Raw genomic sequence first — 21,660 nt, forward strand, 5'->3', positions numbered from 1 at the left:
CTGGCTGTGCCTGAGCCAGCTGTCTGAGACAGAGGCTCTAGAAGAGATTTGTCCCCATGGCTCTTAAGAATTCAAGTCAGAAGCAAAGTTGATTTACAGTGACAAGATGAAACAGAAGTCCTTGGAGTAGGTGGAGGGTGGTAGGAGTGGGGTATTATTCATTACAGTGATACCACTGTAATCGTTTATTAAAGCTTTAGTAATTGATGTACAGTTTAATGGATTAGAGCACAGCTCTGGGGTCAGAATGCATAGGATTGAGTCTAGAATTTGCCAACTATTAACTGTCAGCTTTTGCGCAATTGATTTAATGTCTGTGAACCTCAGTTTTCTCACTTGTAAAATGGGGATAATTCTACTTTCCTTAGAGGGCTGTCCTGAGGATTAAATGATACAATCCTTTAAAAAACTTGGCACATAGTAAACACAGATTAGGGTTAAAAGACACTTTTCACTTTCTGGCAAAGACCCTGACAGTGGGACAGCAGAGCTCAAGGTCACTAGGACCTGGGATTTTCTCTGTGGTTTTCTCATTGCCTCCTACTCACACCTAGACTCCACCACTCTTGACTGAAGTGAGAATCATGTTACTAAGTCAACTGGTGGATTGTACAAAGAGGTATCCATTGGAAAAGCAACAGAAGAGAAAAACTTTAGTGACTTACGTCTGATTGAATGAACAAATGGCTTGACATATTTGACGATATAGTTCAAATCTGGCTTGTGGGTTCGGCCAAGCTGGACTAAGTGATGATCCAGTGGGTGGCTGGCTAATTCTTCTAATTCCTTGTCATTGTGTAGAGGACCAAAGGAAAACACAAATATGGAGTAGCCCTGACACTTGGCTCTCAGAGATACATTTCTTAAGATTCCCCTGTCTAAAGGGTTGGTTTCACCAGCAGATATAACAAAGATAACTTTGTTTTTCCTCAGGTTGGGGGTTCCTACAAAGACATTGTCAATTGTCCACTGTAAGGCATGGCCAATAAAAACATCTCCATTGAGCTGCTGAAGGGAGTCTTGGAGATGATGTTTCATTTGGTGTATACTGTTGTAAGTAACCAAATCAAATTCTAGATAGATGGGGCATTCTTCTGTGTTGGGCATATAGCCTGGAGGAGAGTAGGTCAGGACTGCCACTCTGTCTCCCAAGGTGGAGGTCAGTGGATCTGGGGCCAGGTGAAAGTAATCAAGCACTGAGGTTATAAAAGCTTTCACTTCCTTAAACTCATCATTTCCTATTCTTTGGGAAGCATCTATGAGAAAAGCCACATCCATGTAATATTCTTGAAGAGAGGCATCTCTAAGTTCATAAGTAGGACCTGGTTCTTCTTTTCTGCCATGGTTTTCCTGTCCTGCAACAGAATAACTCAAGTCACTATTTTTAGTAGAAGGAAAACCTTGAAACTCCTAGCCAAGAATGGCAATACACAGCATGAGGTGTTGTCATACTTCATTCCCACACCCATGGTATACGTTACTAATCAATATCAGTACTTGTTCCCAGATGCATTCTCTAAGTACATCTCTACACAGTGTGTGGAGAGCCATTACCACTTGACAGGTATTGTCACATGTGAAGAAACCTATTTGCTACCCCATCTCTGATCTTTGTCAAAGGATTGATGGATCCTCCAGCTATTTTCGTATGCAAGGTGAAAAACATACAGTGATTTTTAGTGCATGCCACATGGTTACAAAATTTGGAGTACATACTGCATGAGATTTCATTATACGTAATGACCCCAAGAGAAAAGTAAATATGTCAAAGTCACATTTATTGATGACATCTTTATATACATGCTTAAAATATGCACCATAGTATGATGTCATGAGAAGAAGTATAAATGCTGACTTTAGAATCCAAATTCTGTGTAAGACATGACATACTCTAAGACCTTGGTACTCAAAGTACCAGTCCGCAAACAGCTTATTGGCCCATGACAAGATAAGAAGTTTGCACCATGATATATGTCAACTACATCACTAAGCACACAAATTATTTCATCTGATTTTATTTTATTTATTTATTTTTTGTATCAAGACCTTCTCAAGGAAGGAAACAGTGCCCCAGTTACACTCTGATGCTAACTTCTTATCTTGTTGGAGGCCAGCACTTCAAGTGGCTCTGCTCTAAAGGGTCATGAAACCATGTCTACAATCATGGGGACGATGGCTGGTTGGTGAGGTCACAACAGGAAATTTCAGCTCAGAAAGACAGGAGGACGTGGTCAATGTTCTTTTTTTTCTATGAAAGAAGTATGTTTGTGAACCTAATCAAGCAAGAAGTAGATTCCTAACTGGCAAAAACTTATTACTGTCCAATTGTGCTTGGCCCATTATTCATGCTTTGCATCTATTACTTTATTTAATCCTCACAGCAACCACCCTCACAAATGAATTGATTAACCTGTATAAATGCCACAAAAGCTTAATATTGAAATAGAATGCAGAAAAGCAACACCAGGGATAATGTTATTAACAAGGCAAATACTATCAGATGACTTCTGAATGCTCAATGATCTCTGCATTCCTGGGGTCAACTCCACATTATCTTTTTTTATCTATTGTAGGATTTTTTTCTGACAAATAAAATTTGTATATATTTAAAGTGTACAATGTTCATCAAAAAGTATACAAATAAGAAATGCTAGAGAGGATGTGGAGAAAAAGGAACCCTCCTACATTGTCGGTGGGAATGTAAATGGGTGCAGCCATTATGGAGAACAGTATGGAGGTTCTTTAAAAAACTAAACATAGAACTACCATATGATCCAGTGATCCTACTCCTGGGCATATATCTGGAGAAAACTATAATTCGAAAGGATACATGCACCCCAATGTTCATAGCAGCACTATTTACAATAACCAAGACATGGAAGCAACCTAAGTGTCCATTGACAGATGAATGGATAGAGAAGATATGGTATATATACACAATAGAACAGTACTCAGCCATAAAAAAGAATAAAATAATGCCACTTGCAGCAACATGGATGGATCTAGAGATGATCATACTTAGTGAAGTAAGTCAGACAGAGAAAGACAAACATCATATAATATTGCTTATATGTGGAATCTAAAAAAATGATACAAATGAACTTATTTACAAAAACAGAAATAGACTCACAGACACAGAAAAGAAACTTATGGTTACCAAAGGGGAAAGCGAGGGGCGAGGGATAAATTAGGAGTTTGGGATTAACATATACACACTACTATATGTAAAATAGATAATCAACAAGGGCCTACTGTATAGCACAGGGAACTATACTCAATATGTTGTAATAACCTATACTAGAAAAGGATTTTTAAAAGAATATATAGATACACATATATATGTATGTATAACTGAATTACTTTGCTGTACACCTGAAGCTAACACAACATTGTGAATCAACTATATTTCAATAAAAAATTTTTAAAATTGAATGAAAAAAATTAATAATAAAGTGTACAATGTTTTGCTATAAATATACCTTGTATAATGATTGCCACATCAAGCTAATATGGTTGCATTTGATTTGCTAACATTTTGTTTAGAATTTTTGCACCTATGTTCACGAGGAATGTTGGTCTGTAGTTTCCTTTACTTGTAATGTCTTTGTCTGATTTTGGCCTCAAAGAATGAGTTTGTAAGCATTCCTTCCTATTTAATATTCTGGAAGAGTTTATGTAGAATTGATATTATTTCTTCCTTAAATGTTTTGTTGAAGTCAACAGTGAAGTCATCTGGGCTTGGAGTTTTCTTTATGGAAAGTTTTGAACTACAAATTCAATTTCTTTAATAGGTTTAGGAATATTTAGGTTACTTTTCCTTGAGTGAGGCTTGGTAATTCGTGCATTGCAACTAATTTGCCTATTTCACCTAAAATCTCTAACTTATAGGCAAAAACGGCTTATAATATTCCCTGATTATCCTTTTAATATCTGTAGAATATTTCTCCTCTCTCATTCCTGATATTGGTAATTTGTGTAATTTCTTTTCTACTGGTGAGTTTGACTATGGGTTTATCAATTTAATTGATCTTATCAAAAAACCACTTTTGGTTTTATTGATTTTCTCTTTTCTATTTCATTGAGTTCTGCTTTAATTTTATTACTTCCTTTCTTCTCCTTACCTTAGGTTTAACTTGTTCTTCTTTTTCTAATTTCTTAAGATGAAAGTTGAGGTCATTGATTTGAAAACTTTCTTCTTTACCAGTATAGGCATTTAATGCTATGAATGACATCCTAAGTACTGCTTTAGTGGAATCTCACAAATTCTAGTATATTGTGATTTTATTTTCATCTATTTCAAAATACTTGCTAATTTTGCCTTTGCTTTTTTCTTTGACCATGGATTATTTAGAAGTGCTTTATTTAGTTTCCAAATACTTGGGGATTTTTCAAAGATCTTCCTACTATTGATTTCAACTTAATTCTGTTTTGGTCAGAGAATATATTTGGAATGATTTGAAACCTTTCCAATTTTGAGAATTGTTTTATGGTCTACAATATGGTCTGTCTTGGTAAATGTTTCACATGTACTTGAAAAGAATGTGTATTCGCTATTTTGTGTGCAGTGTTCTATTAATATCAATTAGGTCAAATTAACTGATACTGTTGTTCAGGCCTATGATATTCCTGCTGATTTTCTGTCTATTCTTTTGTCAGTTATTGAGAGAGGTATTGAAACCCACTGAGGATCTTTTCATTTTTTTTTTAAAGTCTTTATTCTCCTTGAGTTTTATTTTGGATAATTTCTATGGCTACATCTTCAAGGTCACTAGTCTTTTCTTTTATCAAATCTAATTTCCCATTAATCCCATCCAGTGTATTATTCATCCTAGGCACTGCAGCTTTCATCTCTACAAATTCTGTTTAATTTTTTTTTTTTTTACATTTTCCATGTCTCTGCTTAACTTTTTAACATATGGAGTATAGTTACAATAACTGTTTTAATTTCTTTGTTAATTCTAACATCTTTGTCAGTTCTGATTTGGTTTTGAGTGATTGTACTTTTGATGATGGGTTCTTTCTGCTTTTTATGCCAGACATTATGAAATTTGCTTTGTTGGATATGGGATAGTTTTATATTCTTATAAATATCCATATGATTTGTTTTGGGAGGCAGTCAAGTTACATGAAAATGGTTTGATCTTTTTGGGTCTTGCTGTTATGATTTGTTAGGTATGTCCAGAGTGGTACTTAATTTAAGACTATTTATTTCCCACTACTGAAGCAAGACCTTCCTGAATTTTCTTCCCAGTACTCTATGAATTATGAGTTTTTCCAGTCTCGCTGGTGGTAACAGGCACTATCCCTGGCCCTGTGAGCAATGGGCATTATCCTCTAATCCTTTCAGAAGAATGTTCCCCCATGCTCAGGTCATTTCCTCACATGCTCATGCTATCAGCACTCTGATGAATGATGAAGGGGCATCTTCTGTAGAGCTCTGGGTTTCTCTCTCTGCACAGCTCTCTCCTCTCTGGTGTTCTGTCCTGTGAACTCTTACTACCTTGGTCTCCCTGAACTCTCAGCTCTGTTTCCTCATCTCAAGGAGTATATTGGGTTCCACCTGAATTCCCCTTCCTGAACCATGGCCTGGAAACTCTCTCTTGGCAGTAAGCTGGAGAAATCATAGGGTTCATATCATTGGTTTCTCGAAGTCCAGTGTCCTGAAGTCCAGTGTCCTTTTATTTTTATTTCCTGAAGTCCAGTGTCCTGACAATTGTTGTTTCATTTCATATACATATATATATATATTTTTTTCTTTTTGTTATTTCAATTGGTAGGTAAATCCAGTTCCTATTACTTCACCTTGGGCATTTCTAATAGATGAGAACTAACCATCTTGTTTGAGATATTCCCATATTCTCTCCCTTCTTACAAAGGACTAAGAACTGGTCATTAATGTACCAGACTTTTCCTTTATCAATACATTCATAGTCATTGAACAGGATTTTACATTTCATGAGCTGTTTGAAATCTATGGACCTCCAATCCTCCACCAAGAACCTAGTTTCAAATTCTTAGAATTTTTGATCAATATCAAGATTCTTAATTACTAAATATAAAACTGGAAGTGTAGACAAAAGCATAAATATATTTGTCTATGCAATGGATGCAATATAATATACTTTAGCCCTAAAATACTGCCAAAACCTCTTCTAGAGTTCTTGGCAATAGTGTGTCAGGATGTGTGAAGATTAGTTAAGTGGACATTTCTTTCCTTTTGAGTTTACAATCCTGGAATTTACTAATCATTACCTGCTCTGCCACCAGGATCTCCATTTTGGTTTTTTAAAAAAGGCCAATCAACACACTTTGTTAAAACATAAGGAAAAGTATTTCATAAAAGTTCTGGTAGAAGAGGAAGGGGTAGAAATGAAAAAGGAGAAATTACAACTGATATCACAGAGATACAAAACATCATGAGATACTACAATCAATAGTTACATGTCATACATACTACTATATATAAAATAGATAACTAATAAAGACTTACTATATCACACAGGGAACTCTACTCAATACTCTGTAATGACCTATATGGAAAAAGAATCTAAAAAAAGAGTGGATATATGTATATGTATAACTGATTCACTTTCCTGTACAGCAGAAAGTAACACAACATTGTAAATCAACTATACTCCAATAAAAATTAAAGAAAAAAAACAGTTACATGTCAACAAATTAGACAACCTAGAAGAAATGGATAAATTTCTAGAAACATACAATCTTCCAAGACTGAATCAGGAAAAAATATACAGTCTGAACAGAGTGGTCACTAGTAGTAAAATTGAATTAGTAATCAAAAAGCTGCCAGCAAACAAATGTCCAGAACTGATCAGCTTCATGGGGGAATTCTACCAAACGTACAACAAAGTGTTAATATCTATCCTTCTCAAACTATTCCAAAAAATTGAAGAGGAGGGAACACTCCCAAATTCATTCCAGGAGGCCAAAATTACGCTGATACCAAAACCAGAAAAAGACACTACAAAAAAAAGAAAATTACTGGCCAATATCTCTGATGAATATAGATGCAAAAATCCTCAACAAAATAGTAGCAAACTTAATTCAACAATATATAAAAAGGATCATACACCATGATCAAGTGGGATTTATGCCAGGGATGCAACAATGGCTCAATATTCACAAATCAATCAGTGTGATACACCACATTAACAAAAGGAAGGACAAAAATCACATGATCACCTCAATAGATGCAAAAAAGCATTTGACAAAATTCAACATACACTCATGATAAAAACTTTATAGCACAGGGAACTATACTCAATATTTTGTAATAACCTGTATGGGAAAAGAATCTGAAAAAATCTATATATATGTATACAACACACACACACACATAAGTGAATCAGTTTGATCTACACCTGAAAATAACACAACATTGTAAATCAACTATACTTCAATTTAAAAAAATAAATTAAAAGCAAACAAAACAACACAAAGCAAAAACTGTGGATATGCAGGAAACATATCTTAACATAATAAAGGTCATTTATGACAAGCCCACAGCTAACATCATATGCAATGATGAAAAGCTGAAAGGTTTTCCTCTAAATTCAGGAACAAGACAAGGATATCCACTCTTGCTACTTCTATTTAACATAGTATTGGAAATCCTAGTGACAGTAATCAGACAAGAAAAAGAAATAAAAGGCATCCAAATTGGAAGGAAAGAAGTAAAATTGTCACAGTTTGTAGATGACACTATACTATATATGGAAAACTCTAAAGTCTCCACCAAAAAACCATTAGAACTAATAAATGAATTCAGTAAAGTTGCATGATACAAGATTAATATACAGAAATCTGTTGCTTTTCTATACACTAATAATGAACTCTCAGAAAGAGAAAGCAGGAAAACAATCCTGCTTAAAATCACATCAAAAAGAATAAAATACCTAGGAATAAACTTAACCATGGAGGTGAAAGACCCATACCTTGAAAACTATAAAACATTGATGAATGAAGGAAATTAAAGGTGATACAAATAAATGGAAAGATAACCCGTGTTTGTAGATTAGAAGAATTAATATTGTTAAAATGTCCACACTATCCAAAGCAATCTGTGGATTTAATGCAATCTCTACCAAAATATCTATGACATTTTTCACAAAACTAGAACAAATTATCCTAAAATTCATGTGAAACCACAAAAGATCCTGAATAACCAAAGCAATATTGAGAAAAAAGGACAAAGCTGGAGATACCACCATCCCAGACTTCAGACTACACTACAAAGCTACAATAATCAAAACAGCAAGGTACTGGCACAAAAACAGACACATAGATCAATGGAACAGAATAGAGAGCCCAGAAATAAGCCCACACACTTATGGTTAATTAATCTACAACAAAGGAGGCAAGAATATACAATGGAGAAAAGAGCCTCTTCAATAAGTGGTACTGGGAAAACTGGACAGCTACATGTAAAACAATGAAATTAGAAAATTTCCTCATACCATATACTAAAATAAGCTCAAAATGGACTAAACACTTCAATATAAGACCAGAAACCACAAAATTCCTACAAGAGAACATAGGCAAAACACTCTCTGACATAAATTGTAGCAATAATTTTTTGGATCTGGCTCCTAAGGCAAAGAAAAAAGAAAGCAAAAATAAAGAAATGGGACCTAATGAAACTTAAAAGTTTTGCACCTCAAAGGAAGCCATCGACAAAACAAAAATACAACTTACTGAATGGGAGAAAATATTTGCAAATGATATGACTGATAAGCGGTTAATATTCAACATATATAACGGGCTCGTAGAACTTGATATCAAAAAAACAACCCAATCAAAAAAATAGCAGAAGACCTGAAGAGACCTTTTTACAAAGAAGAAATACAGATGGCCAACAGGCACATGTAAAAATGATCAACATTGCTAATCATCAGAGAAATACAGATCAAAACCACAGTGAGATATCACTTCACACCTGTCATAATAGCCATCATCAAAGAGTCACAAATAACAAATGCTGGTGAGGATGTGAAGAAAAGGGAACCCTCCTACACTGTTGGTGGGAATGTAAATTGGTGCAGCCACTATGGAAAACGGTATGGAGGTTCCACACACAAAAATACTAGAAACAGAACTACCATATGATCCAGCAATCCCACTCCTGGGTATGTATCTGAGGAAAGTGAAGACACTAATTTGAAAAGATACATGCACCCCAATGTTCATAGCAGCATTATTTATAATAGCCAAGATATGGAAGCAACTTAAGTGTCCACCATCTGATGAATGGATAAAGAAGACATTACATATATATATATATATATATACATATACATATACATACACACACACACATGAAATATTACTCAGTCATAAAAAAAGAATGAAATTTTGCCATTTGCAACAACATAGATGGACCTGGAGGATACCATGCTTAGTGAAATAAGTCATACAAAGACAAATATTGTATGTTTCTACTTTTATGTGGAATCTAAAAAATAAAACAAATAAATGAATGTAATGAAACAAACTCACAGATACAGAGAACAAACCAGTGGTTACCAGTGAAGAGAGGGAAGGGGGAAGGGGCAAGATAGAGGTAAGGGATTAAGAGGTACAAACTACTATGTATAAAGTAAATAAGCTACAAGGATATATTTTACAGCACAGGGAATATAGCAAATATTTTATAATAATTTTAAATGAAATATAATCTATAAAAATATTGAACCACTATGTTGTACAACTGAAACTAATATAATATTGTAAATAAACTATACTTCATTAAAATAAGAGGAAGGGTTGACTTACCATGTTAGTAAAATATTTTTTCATACATTGCCCACACCAGAAATAGTACTCTTTTTTTCCAGTTTTCTCTTTATAAATGAGCAAAATCTCAATCCTTTTCCAAAGTACCCAGCAGAACTATTTTCTAAAGAGGTATATTTTACCTCTAAAATCTCTAAAAATAGGTTCTCTACCTATTACAGGATTAGCATGAGAATCAAAGAAGTTAAATGCTGAACTTTAAAATTTAGTCAAACACTAAATAATCACCTATGATTATTCTGCTTTGAGTCTAAATTATCTTATTAGGAAAGATTTGGCCTTTAAAAACATTTTCCTTCAAGAAAATCTGGCAGAAGTGTGGATAAAGATTACCCACAGCTCAGAGCAATGTTGTGTATTTTCTGGAAATGTCACCATGCCAAATTCTTATCTCTAACTCTGTGGAAGAATTTCCTCAGAATGGCAGAGGAGGAAGGGTTTGCTCACTTGTTATGGCTTGAAAGGAATGAGGGATGCAGCTGGATTTCCAGGGAAGTGCCCCACAGGGATTAGCCTAATTTCGGCTGAGATTTAAGCCACAGGGCCAGGTGTACTCCAGTAAATTTTGGGAGAAGCGGAGGTGGAAAGGGAATTGAGGGAGATTGAGCCATCTGGACTGGGATTGCATATGCTGTGGAGCTATGGTATTTGTGAGAAATCTCAAGATATGCATGCGTTATCTTGTGGTCTGCCTTGGAATTTGTACAGGGGCCAAAATTAGCCATGTGTTCTCTATAGGCAAGCTATATGCACAATTGTGGCTACTTTATATGTACATTTCTGTCCACAAGGACTGCAGCAGATATTTTTCAAGTTAACCTTTTTTATAAGACTTCCTATGAGTCTGGCAATGCTTTCTTTTTCAATTTTTCCATTTTCTCAGTATTGAATTGAGCATCCAGTATGCTTCAGGTCTTGTGCTCAGCTCCATGCCTATCTCCTCTCATTTAATATTCCACACAGCACTATAAGGATGAAATTATCATTGCACCCATTTTACAGATGAGCAAGCTGAGTCTTGGAGGGGGCAAATGACTTGGTCAAGAAAAGACAGCCTGTAAGTGGTAGAGGCAGGATTTGCACCCAGCTCTGTGTAACACCTTCAGAAGAACTGCTCATCAGATTTGAGGGTGGAACAGACACATTAAGGAACACATTAGCCACCTTGCCAAAGGCCCAGGACTTGGTTTGAAGAACAAGGGTCTCAGTCAATGCTATTCCTAGTGATTGAAGTTACTAAAGAAAGTTTTCTTCCAAAAGTAAGCCGTTAAATAAAATTTGCAGTATTTTCTTCTCTAGGCATTATGGAACAGTGGTTATGAGCAGAACTTTTGGAGTTTGAGGTCAGTCTATACCATTTGTTAGCTCTGTGATTCTGAGTCTCTCCCATGCCTCTGTTACATTATCTAAAAAATTATAAAATTGTTATAATAAACTATAACCTTATAAGGTTTTTGAGAGAATTAAATAAAAATTTCACAGTGCCTAGCATATCCTAAGCACTCTATAAATATATTTTTTAGAAGGGAAAAAAACAGAGAAAAGTCTCAGATATCTGAAAATCCTACCCATGATACTATATTCTGTAAACCAGAATTTCCAAAAAATGCAAAGTCAGCTGATATTAGTGGAACACAATGGACATGCGTACAAGCTCATTCTGTTGTGTTTATGCATACTTTAACTGCAGAGGAGTTGGAATGACTTACACACCTCTCCATTTCACACTGCCAACCCAGGCCTGTCTGGTGAGGCCACTGGTCAAGCTCTAGGCTGGGGCACAAGTCTCTTATGGTCTCTTATGTGTCTCTGACTGTGTGTCATTGATTTTATGCCAAAGGGAAATAGAGACATATTTTTCAATCTCTTGTTTTGTTAGATGTGTTCCTCTCTCCACCACTTGCCTGAACAAGTAGGAGTCACTGTCTTAAAATCGACTTCATAATTTTCCCTGAAGACAGAATAAATATCTTTCTTGGCCTAGACTTTTCTAGGTGGCACTTGGTCCAAACAACTCACTCTTGCCATCTATGTCACACTCTGAAACAACAATCTACAGAAAGGTACCAGCACACTGAGAAAAGTCATGCATGCCTTAGGAGTTATTTATACCCAGACCACATGGATCTTTGTTTTTTTAAAATTTTTGTTGAAATGTAGTTGATTTACAGTGTTGTGTTAATTTCAGGTATACAGCAAAGTGATTCAGTTATACATATATATATATATTCTTTTTTAGATTCTTTTCCATTATAGGTTATTACAAGATATTGAGTGTAGTTCCTTGTACTATACAGAAGGTCCTTGATGTATATCTATTTTATATATAGCAGTGTGTATATTTTAATCATGAACTCCTAATTTATCCCTCCCACTTTTGTAACCATAAGTTTGTTATCTATGTCTGTGAGTCTGTTTCTGTTTCATAAATAATATCATTTGTGTTGTATTTTAGAGTCTATATATAAGTGATATCATATAATATTTGTCTTTCTCAGTCTGACTTATTTCATTTAGTATGATAATCTCTAGGTCCATCCATGTTGCTGCAAATGGCATTATTTCATTATTTTTTATGGTTGAGTAATATTCCATTGTATATATACATCACATCTTCTTTATCCATCTATCTGTTGATGGACATTTAGGTTGTTTCCATGTCTTGGCTATTGTAAATAGTGGTATTTTGGTTTTAATGGTGTTAGTTTTTGCTCTGGCATCTGGATGAGTTTATAAGCAGTTTATAAGGCCAATTTATTCTGGTCTTATGTCCTCTAAATGAGTTATAAGCAGGAATTTTTAGAAATTAAATTAAAGATACCTTCAATATGGCAGAGGAGTAAGATGTGGAGATCACCTTCCTCCCCACAAATACATCAAAAATACATCTACATGTGGAACAACTCCTACTGAACACTGGCATAAGACCTCAGACTTCACAAAAAGCAAGAAAATCCCCACGTACCTGAAAAAAGAAAAGAGAAAAAACAGAGACAAATAAATAGGGATGGGACCTGCACCTCTGGGAGGGAGCTGTGAAGAAGGAAAAGTTGCCACACATTAGGAAGATCCTTCACTGGCAGAGGTGGGGGGTGGACAGGGGGGAAGCTTCAGAGCCACGGAGGAGAGCACAGCAACAGGGGCGCAGGGGGCAAAGTGGAGAGATTCCTGCACAGAGGATGGGTGTCGACCAGCACTCACCAGCCTGGGAGACTTGTCTGCTCACCTGCCGGGGTGGGTGGGGGCTGGGAGCTGAAGCTTGGGCTTCAGAGGTCAGACCCCATGGAGAGGACTGGGGTTGGCTGCGTGAACACGGCCTAAAGGGGGCTAGTGCGCCACAGCTAGCTAGGAGGGAGTCTGGGAAAAAGTCTGGAGCTGCTGGATAGGCAAGAGACCATTGTTTTGGGGTGCATGAGGAGAGGGACTTCCTGTTCTGTGTGCCCACAGATGGCAGAGCACGACCTAAGTGAGCTCCAGAGCCAGGCATGAGCTGTGGCTATCATCTCAGACCCCAGAAATGGGCATGGACCGCTAATGCTGCTGCTGTTACCAAGAATCCTATATGCAAGTGGAGGTCACACTACCACACACCCAGGGACCTGTGAGCCAGGGACAACTTCCATAGAAGAACACATGGTGTGCCTCAGGCTGTTGCAATATCATGCCAGCCTCTGCTGCGGCAGGCTCGCCCTGCATTCCAATTATGGCTATGGTACCCCTCCCTCTCCCCGGCCTGAGTGCACAAAAGAGACCTAATCAGCCACTGCTTTGACCCCCTCCTGTCTAGGTGGGGAACAGACACCTGAGGGTGGCCTACATGCTGAGGCGGGGCGAAAACCAAAGCTGAACCCCAGGAGCTGTGCAAACAAAGAAGACAAAGGGAAATTTCTCTGTGCAGCCTCAGGAGCAGCAGATTAAATCCCCGCAATCAACTTGATAAACCCTGCATCTGTGGATACCTGAATACACAACAAATGTTCCCAAAATTGAGACAGTGGACTTTGGGAGCAACTGTAGACTTGGGGTTTGCTTTCTGTGTCTGATTTGTTTTTGGTTTTATGTTTATCTTAGTTTAGTTTTTAGTGCTTGTTATCACTGGTGTATTTGTTTATTGGTTTGGTTGTTCTTTTCCTTTTTTCTTTTCTTCTCTTTTTGTGAGTGTGTGTGTGTATGTTTCTTTGTGTGATTTTGTTTGTTTAGATTTGTTTTACCATTTGTTTGGGGACTCTATCTGTTTGTTTCTTTTTTTTCCTTTTCTTCCTAGCCGTGTGGCTGGTAGACTCTTGGTGCTCCGGCCGGGTGTCAGGCCTGAGCTTCCGAGGTGGGAGAGCCAAATCCAGGATATTGGTCCAACAGAGCCCTCCCGGCCCCATGTAATATTAATCAGTGAGAGCTCTCCCAGAGATCTGTCTCAACACTAAGACTCAGCTCCACCCAACATCCAGCAAGCTCCAGTGCTGGACACCCCATGACAAACAACTAGCAAGACAGGAACACAAACCCACCCATTAGCAGAGAGGCTGCCTAAAGTCATACTAAGTTCACAGACACCCCAAAACATACCACAGGATTCGGCCCTGCCCACAAGAAGGACAAGATCCAGCCCCACCCACCAGAGCACAGGCACCAGTCCCCCCCACAAGGAAGCCTACACAAGCCACTGAACCAAACTCATCCACTGGGGGCAGACACCAAAAATAACATGAACTATGAACCTGCAGCCTGTGAAAAGGCAACCCCAAACACACTAACTTAAACAAAATGAGAACACATAGAAATATGCAGCTGATGAAGAAGCAAGGTAAAAACCCACCAGACCAAACAAATAAAGAGGAAATAGGCAGTCTACCTGAAAACAATTCAGAGTAATGATAGTAAACATGATCCAAAATCTTGGAAATAGAATGGAGAAAATACAAGAAACTTTTAACAAGGACTTAGAAGAACTAAAGAGCAAACAAACAATGATGTACAACACAATAAATGAAATTAAACATACTCTAGAAGGAATCAGTAACAGAATAACTGAGGCAAAAGAATGGATAAGCGACCTGGAAGATAGAATATTGGAAACAACTGCCACAGAGCAGAATAAAGAAAAGAGAACGAAAAGAAGTGAGAACAGTCTCAGAGACCTCTGGGACAACATTAAATGCACCAACATTCGAATTATAGGGATCCCAAGAGAAGAAGAGAAAAAGAAAAGGTCTGAGAAAATATTTGAAGAGATTATAGTTGAAAACATCTCTAACATGAGAAAGGAAATAGTAATATTAATCAAACTATCAAAAATTAAACACAAAGAAAAAATATTAAAAGCAGCAAGGGAAAAACAACAAATAACACACAAGGGAATCCCCATAAGGTTAACAGCTGATCTTTCAGCAGAAATTCTGCAAGACAGAAGGGAGTGGTAGGACATATTTAAAGTGATGAAAGGGGAAAACCTACAACGAAGATTACTCTATCCAGCAAGGATCTCATTCAGATTTGACAGAGAAATTAAAACCTTTACAGACAGGCAAAAGCCAAGAGAATTCAGCATCACCAAACCAGCTCTACAACAAATGCTAAAGGAAGTTCTCTAGGTGGGAAACACAAGAGAAGGAAAAGACCTACAATAATAAACCCAAAACAATTAAGAAAATGGTAATAGGAACATACAGAACAATAATTACCTTAAATGTAAATGGATTAATTGCCCCAAACAAAAGACATAGACTGGCTGAATGGATACAAAAACAAGGGCCGTATATATGCTGTCTACAAGAGACCCACTTCAGATCTAGAGACACATGCAGATTGAAAGGGAGGGGATGGAAAAAGATATTCCATGAAAATGGAAATCAAAAGAAAGCTGGAGTAGCAATTCTCATATAACACAAAATAGACTTTAAAATAAAGACTATTACAAGAGACAAAGAAGGACACTACATAATGATCAAGGTATCAATCCAAGAAGAAGATATAACAATTGTACATATTTATGCACCCAACATAGGAACACCTCAATACATAAGGCAAATGTTAACAGCCATAAAAGGGGAAATCGATAGTAACACAATAATAGTAGAGGACTTTAACACCCCACTTTCACCAATGGACAGATTATCCAAAATGAAAATAAATAAGGAAACACAAGCTTTAAATGACACATTAGACCAGGTGGACTTAATTGATATTTAAAGGACATTCTATCCAAAAACAACAGAATACACTTTCCTCTCAAGTTCACATGGAACATTCTCCAGGAAAGATCATATCTTGGGTCAAAAATCAAGCCTCAGTAAATTTAAGAAAATTGAAATCGTATCAAATATCTTTTCCGACAACAACATTATGAGACTAGATATCAATTACAGGGAAAAAACTGTAAAAAATACGAACACATGGAGGCTAAACAATATGCTACTAAATAACCAAGTTATCACTGAAGAAATCAAAGAGGAATCAAAAAAAACCTAGAGACAAATGACAATGAAAACATGATGATCCAAAACCTATAGAATGCAGCAAAAGCAGTTCTAAGAGGTAAGTTTATAGCAATACAATCCTACCCCAAGAGACAAGAAAAATCTCAAATAAACAACCTAACCTTATACCTAAGGCAATTAGAGAAAGAAGAAGAAGAACAACAAAAAAACCCCAAAGTTGGCAGAAGGAAAGAAATCATAAAGGTCAGTTCAGAAATAAATGAAAAAGAAATGAAGGAAACAATAGCAAAGATTAAGAAAAATGAAAGCTGGTTCTTTGAGAAGATAAACAAAATTGATAAACCATTAGCCAGACTCATCAAGAAAAAAAGGGAGAGGACTCAAATCAACAGAACTAGAAATGAAAATGGAGATGTAACAACTGACACTGCAGAATAAAAAGGATCAGAGAGACTACCACAAGCAACTATATGCCAATAAAATGGACAACCTGGAAGAAATGGACAAATTCATAGAAAGTACAACCTTCCAAGACTGAACCAGGAAGGAATAGAAAATATGAACAGGCCAATCACAAGTAATGAAATTGAAACTGTGATTAAGAATCTTCCAACAAACAAAAACCTAGGACCAGATGGCTTCACAGGTGAATTTTATGAAACATTTAGAGAAGACCTAAGACCTATCCTTCTCAAACACTTCCAAAATATAGCAGAGGGAGGAACACTCCCAAACTCATTCTACGAAGCCACCATCACCCTAACAACAAAACCAGACAAAGATGTCACAAAGAAAGAAAACTACAGGCTAATATCACAGACGAACACAGATGCAAAAATCCTCAACAAAATACTAGCAAACAGAATCCAAAAGCACACTAAAAGGTCATACACCATGATCAAGTGGGGTTTATCCCAGGAATGCAAGGATTCTTCAATATACGCAAATCAATCAATGTGATATACCATATTAACAAATTGAAAGATAAGAACCGTAGGATAATCTCAGTAGATACAGAAAAGGCTTTTGACAAAATTCAACACCCATTTAGGATAAAAACTCTCCAGAAAGTAGGCATAGAGGGAACCCACCTCAACATAATAAAGGCCATGTATGACAAACCCACAGCCAACATCATTCTCAATGGTGAAAAACTGAAACCATTTCCTCTAAGATCAGGAACAAGACAAGGGTGCCCACCCTCACCACTATTATTCAAGACAGTTTTGGAAGTTTTAGCCATGGTAATCAGAGAAGAAAAAGAAAAAAAATGGAATCCAAATCGGAAAAGAAGTAAAACTGTCACTGTTTGCAGATCACATGATAGTATACATAGAGAATCCTAAAGATGCTACCAGAAAACTACTAAAGCTAATCAATGAATTTGGTAAAGTAGCAGAATACAAAATTAATGCACAGAAATATCTTGTATTTCTATACATTAATGATGAAAAGTCAGAAAGAGAAATTAAGGAAACACTCCCATTTACCATTTCAACCAAAAGAATAAAATGCCTAGGAATAAAGCTACCTAAGGAAACAAAAGCCCTGTATGCAGAAAACTATGACACTGATGAAGGAAATTAAAGATGATACAAACAGATGGAGAGCTATACCATGTTCTTGGATTGGAAGAATCAACATTGCGAAAATGACTATACTACCAAAAGCAATCTACAGATTCAGTGCAATCCCTATCAAATTACCAATGGCATTTTTCACAGAACTAGAACAAAAATTTTCACAATTTCTATGGAAACACAAAAGACCCCAAATATCCAAAGCAATCTTGAGAAAGAAAAACGGAGCTGGAGGAATCAGGCTCCCTGACTTCCTATACTACAAAGCTACAGTAATCAAGACTGGCACAAAAACAGAAATATAGATCAATGGAACAGGATAGAAAGCCCAGAGATAAACCCATGCACATATGGTCACCTTATTTTTGATAAAGGAAGCAAGAATATACAATGGAGAAAAGACAGTCTCTTCAATAAGTGGTGCTGGGAAAACTGGATAGCTACATGTAAAAGAATGAAATTAGAACACTCCATAACACTATACACAAAAATAAACTCAAAATGGATTAAAGACCTAAATGTAAGGCCAGACAATATAAAACTCTTAGAGGAAAACATAGGCAGAACACTCTATGACATAAATCACTGCAAGATGCTTTTTGACCCACCTCCTAGAGAAATGGAAATAAAAACAAAAATAAACAAATGGGACCTAATGAAACTTAAAAGCTTTTGCACAGCAAAGGAAACCATAAACAAGATGAAAATACAACCTTCAGAATAGGAGAAAATATTTGCAAACGAAGCAACTGACAAAGGATTAATCTCCAAAATCTATAAGCAGCTCATACAGCTCAATATCAGAAAAACAAACAACCCAATTCAAAAATGGGTGGAAAATCTAAATAGACATTTCTCCAAAGAAGACATACAGATGGCTAACAGGCACATGAAAAGATGCTCAACATCACTAATCACTAGAGAAATGCAAGTCAAAACCACAATGAGGTATCACCTCACATTGGACAGAATGGCCATCATCAAAAAATCTAGAAACAATAAGTGCTGGAGAGGGTGTGGAGAAAAGGGAACACTCTTGCACTGTTGGTGGGAATGTAAATTGAGGCATCCAGTATGGAGAACAGTATGGAGGTTCCTCAAGAAACTAAAAATAGAACTGCCATATGACCCAGCAATCCCACTACTGGGCATATACCCTGAGAAAACCATAATTCAAAAAGACATGTACCACAATGTTCATTGCAGCACTAGTTACAATAGGCAGGACATGGAAGCAACCTAAGTGTCCATCAACAGATGAATGGATAAAGAAGATGTGGCACATATATGCAATGGAATATTACTCAGCCATAAAATGAAATGAAATTGAGTTATTTGTAACGAGGTGGATGGACCTAGAGTCTTTCATACAGAGTGAAGTAAGTCAGAAAGAGAAAAATAAATACCGTATGCTAACACATATATATGGAATCTAAAAAAAAAGAAAAGAAGAAAAATTGGTCATGAAGAACCTAGGGGCAAGATGGGAATAGAGATGCTGACCTACTAGAGAATGGACTTGAGGACATGGGGAGGGGAAGGGTAAGCTGGGACAAAGTGAGAGAGTGGTAGTGTATATATGGACATATATACACTACCAAATGTAAAATAGATAGCTAGTGGGAAGCAGTCACACAGCACAGGGAGATCAGCTTGGTGCTTTGTGATCAGCTAGAAGGGTGGGATAGGGAGGGTGGGAGGGAGGGAGACGCAAGAGGGAAGAGATATGGGGATATATGTATATGTATAACTGATTCACTTTGTTATAAATCAGAAACTAACACAGCATTGTAAAGCAATTATACTCCAATAAAAACGTTAAAAAAAAAAAAAGAAGATGTGGCACATATATACAATGGAATATTACTCAGTCATGAAAAGAAATGAAATTGAGTAATTTGTAATGAGGTGGATGGACCTTGAGTCTGTCATAGACAGTGAAGTAAGTCAGAAAGAGAAAAACAAATACCATATGCTAACATATATATATGGAATCCAAAAAAAAAAAAAATGGTTCTGATGAACCGACGAGCAGGGCAGGAATAAAGACGCAGACGCAGAGAATGGACTTGAGGACACAGGGAGGGCGAAGGTTAAGCTGGGACGAAGTGAGAGAGTGGCATGGACATATATACACTACCAAATATAAAATAGATAGCTAGTGGGAAGTAGTTGCATAGCACAGGGAGATCAGCGCGGTGCTTTGTGACCACCTAGAGGGGTGAGATAGGGTGTGAGATAGGGAGGGTGGGAGGGAGATGAAAAAGGGAGGGGATATGGGTTTATAAGTATCTGTATAGCTGATTCACTTTGTTATACAGCAGAAACTAACACAACATTTTAAGGCAATTATACTCCAATAAAGATGCTAAAAAAAGAATTAATAAATATTTATGGCTTTATTCATGTATGGTTTATAAAAAAGCATGAGAGAAAAATAATTAAATTAAAATTTAAAAATTGAATTGTACCACCAAAATTGTTTTAAAAAAAGCTCTCCCATTGATGACGTGATGATCGTGAAATTTGGCAGCTGGATATATTCCGTCATTTGAAAATGCAAACAATGCCCTTGCCAGACAACACACACTACATTGTTAAGTTAACGTTTTTGTGGAAATGGGCATGGATTTGAATCCTGGCTCTGCCGCTTAGAAGCTGTGTGATGTTGCTTAAGGATCTTAACCTTTGCATCAGTGTCCTCATCTGTAATATGTAATAGTCATTATAATAATAATAATAGATTTTCAGGGTAAGGATTAAGTTAAATCATGTATATAAAGTGCCCGGCGCATAGTTGCACTAAATAAGTGGTAGCTTCTGTCATTACTATTATTTCTCATGCATTGGTTGATCATCAAGTGAGACAGTGAATACAATGCTGAAATGAATACTGGCCCCCAAAGCATTCCATCTGCACTTTTTATTAAACTGAATACTTTCTTACTTGTATTAGGCTTTTTTTAAATTTTTTAACTCAGAGTATACTTTGATTACCAGACTACAAGCTCCTTGAAGACAGGGCCTCTGTCTGAATCTTTTTTTTTTAAATCTTTCTAACCCCCCAAAAGACTAGCATGGGGCTTAATTCAGAACAGGAGTCAAATACATATTTGCTGCATAGGTATTCATAGGAAAATCCATGTAGATGCTTGGCAGAGTCCTTTCCTATAGGAAGCCCTCAATGAGGGCTGCCACTGCTTTGTCGATCGCCACCACCACCATCACCCAATTATCACTTCAACTATCTACGTTTTATTCCATTAGCAAAGGGTTCCCATGAAAACACGTGTTGCTAACACTATAGAACATTGCTTTAGTAATTGCAACAAATGATTGCATGAGATCTACAGAAGCAGCCTCCATGAAGTCAAATCATCCACATCCCCTGAACTCGCAGTTCACATTAGCTCTGCCGCATGCAAAATCTTCAAGGAAGACACCCAAAGTATAATAACTATACAATAAATTCTCAAGCAAAAGTGAATGTCACAACCTCAGTCCACAGCTTAAAATGAACAGGAGACTCAGTTTATCCCCCAAAGAGCAACCAGATGATTGAGATTTCCTAAAGCATTCATGAAACATGTCATTACAATTCAGACATGATCCCAATTCTATCACTGACCTCTTTAGCATGTGTACAGATATGAAAGTAGGACATTCAGCTGGGCGACTGCTCCATTGGGTGACTCAGAAGCCAGTTCTGCTGCATTTAATTCCAGTACAGATTTAAATGTAGCAGAAGATATATGTCTTCAAGTTCAACATGTGACAGCAAAAATTGGAAGCAAGCTAAGTGTTCAACAACAGATAAATAGTTAAATACATTC

At 36.7% G+C, this 21,660-nt stretch overlaps 1 protein-coding gene across 1 annotated transcript in view; it reads right to left on the reverse strand.

Moving 5' to 3' along the window:
* Positions 1 to 21,660, reverse strand: part of COL6A5 (collagen type VI alpha 5 chain) — a 109,392-nt gene that overhangs the window by 783 nt on the left and 86,949 nt on the right. Inside the window, exon 38 of the mRNA XM_061194690.1 lies at positions 666 to 1,355. Coding sequence (XP_061050673.1) covers positions 666 to 1,355 — 690 coding nt within the window. The remainder of the gene's footprint in view (positions 1 to 665; positions 1,356 to 21,660) is intronic.

This window comes from Eubalaena glacialis, chromosome 6 (genome assembly GCF_028564815.1).
Source record: "Eubalaena glacialis isolate mEubGla1 chromosome 6, mEubGla1.1.hap2.+ XY, whole genome shotgun sequence".
NCBI lineage: Eukaryota > Metazoa > Chordata > Mammalia > Artiodactyla > Balaenidae > Eubalaena > Eubalaena glacialis.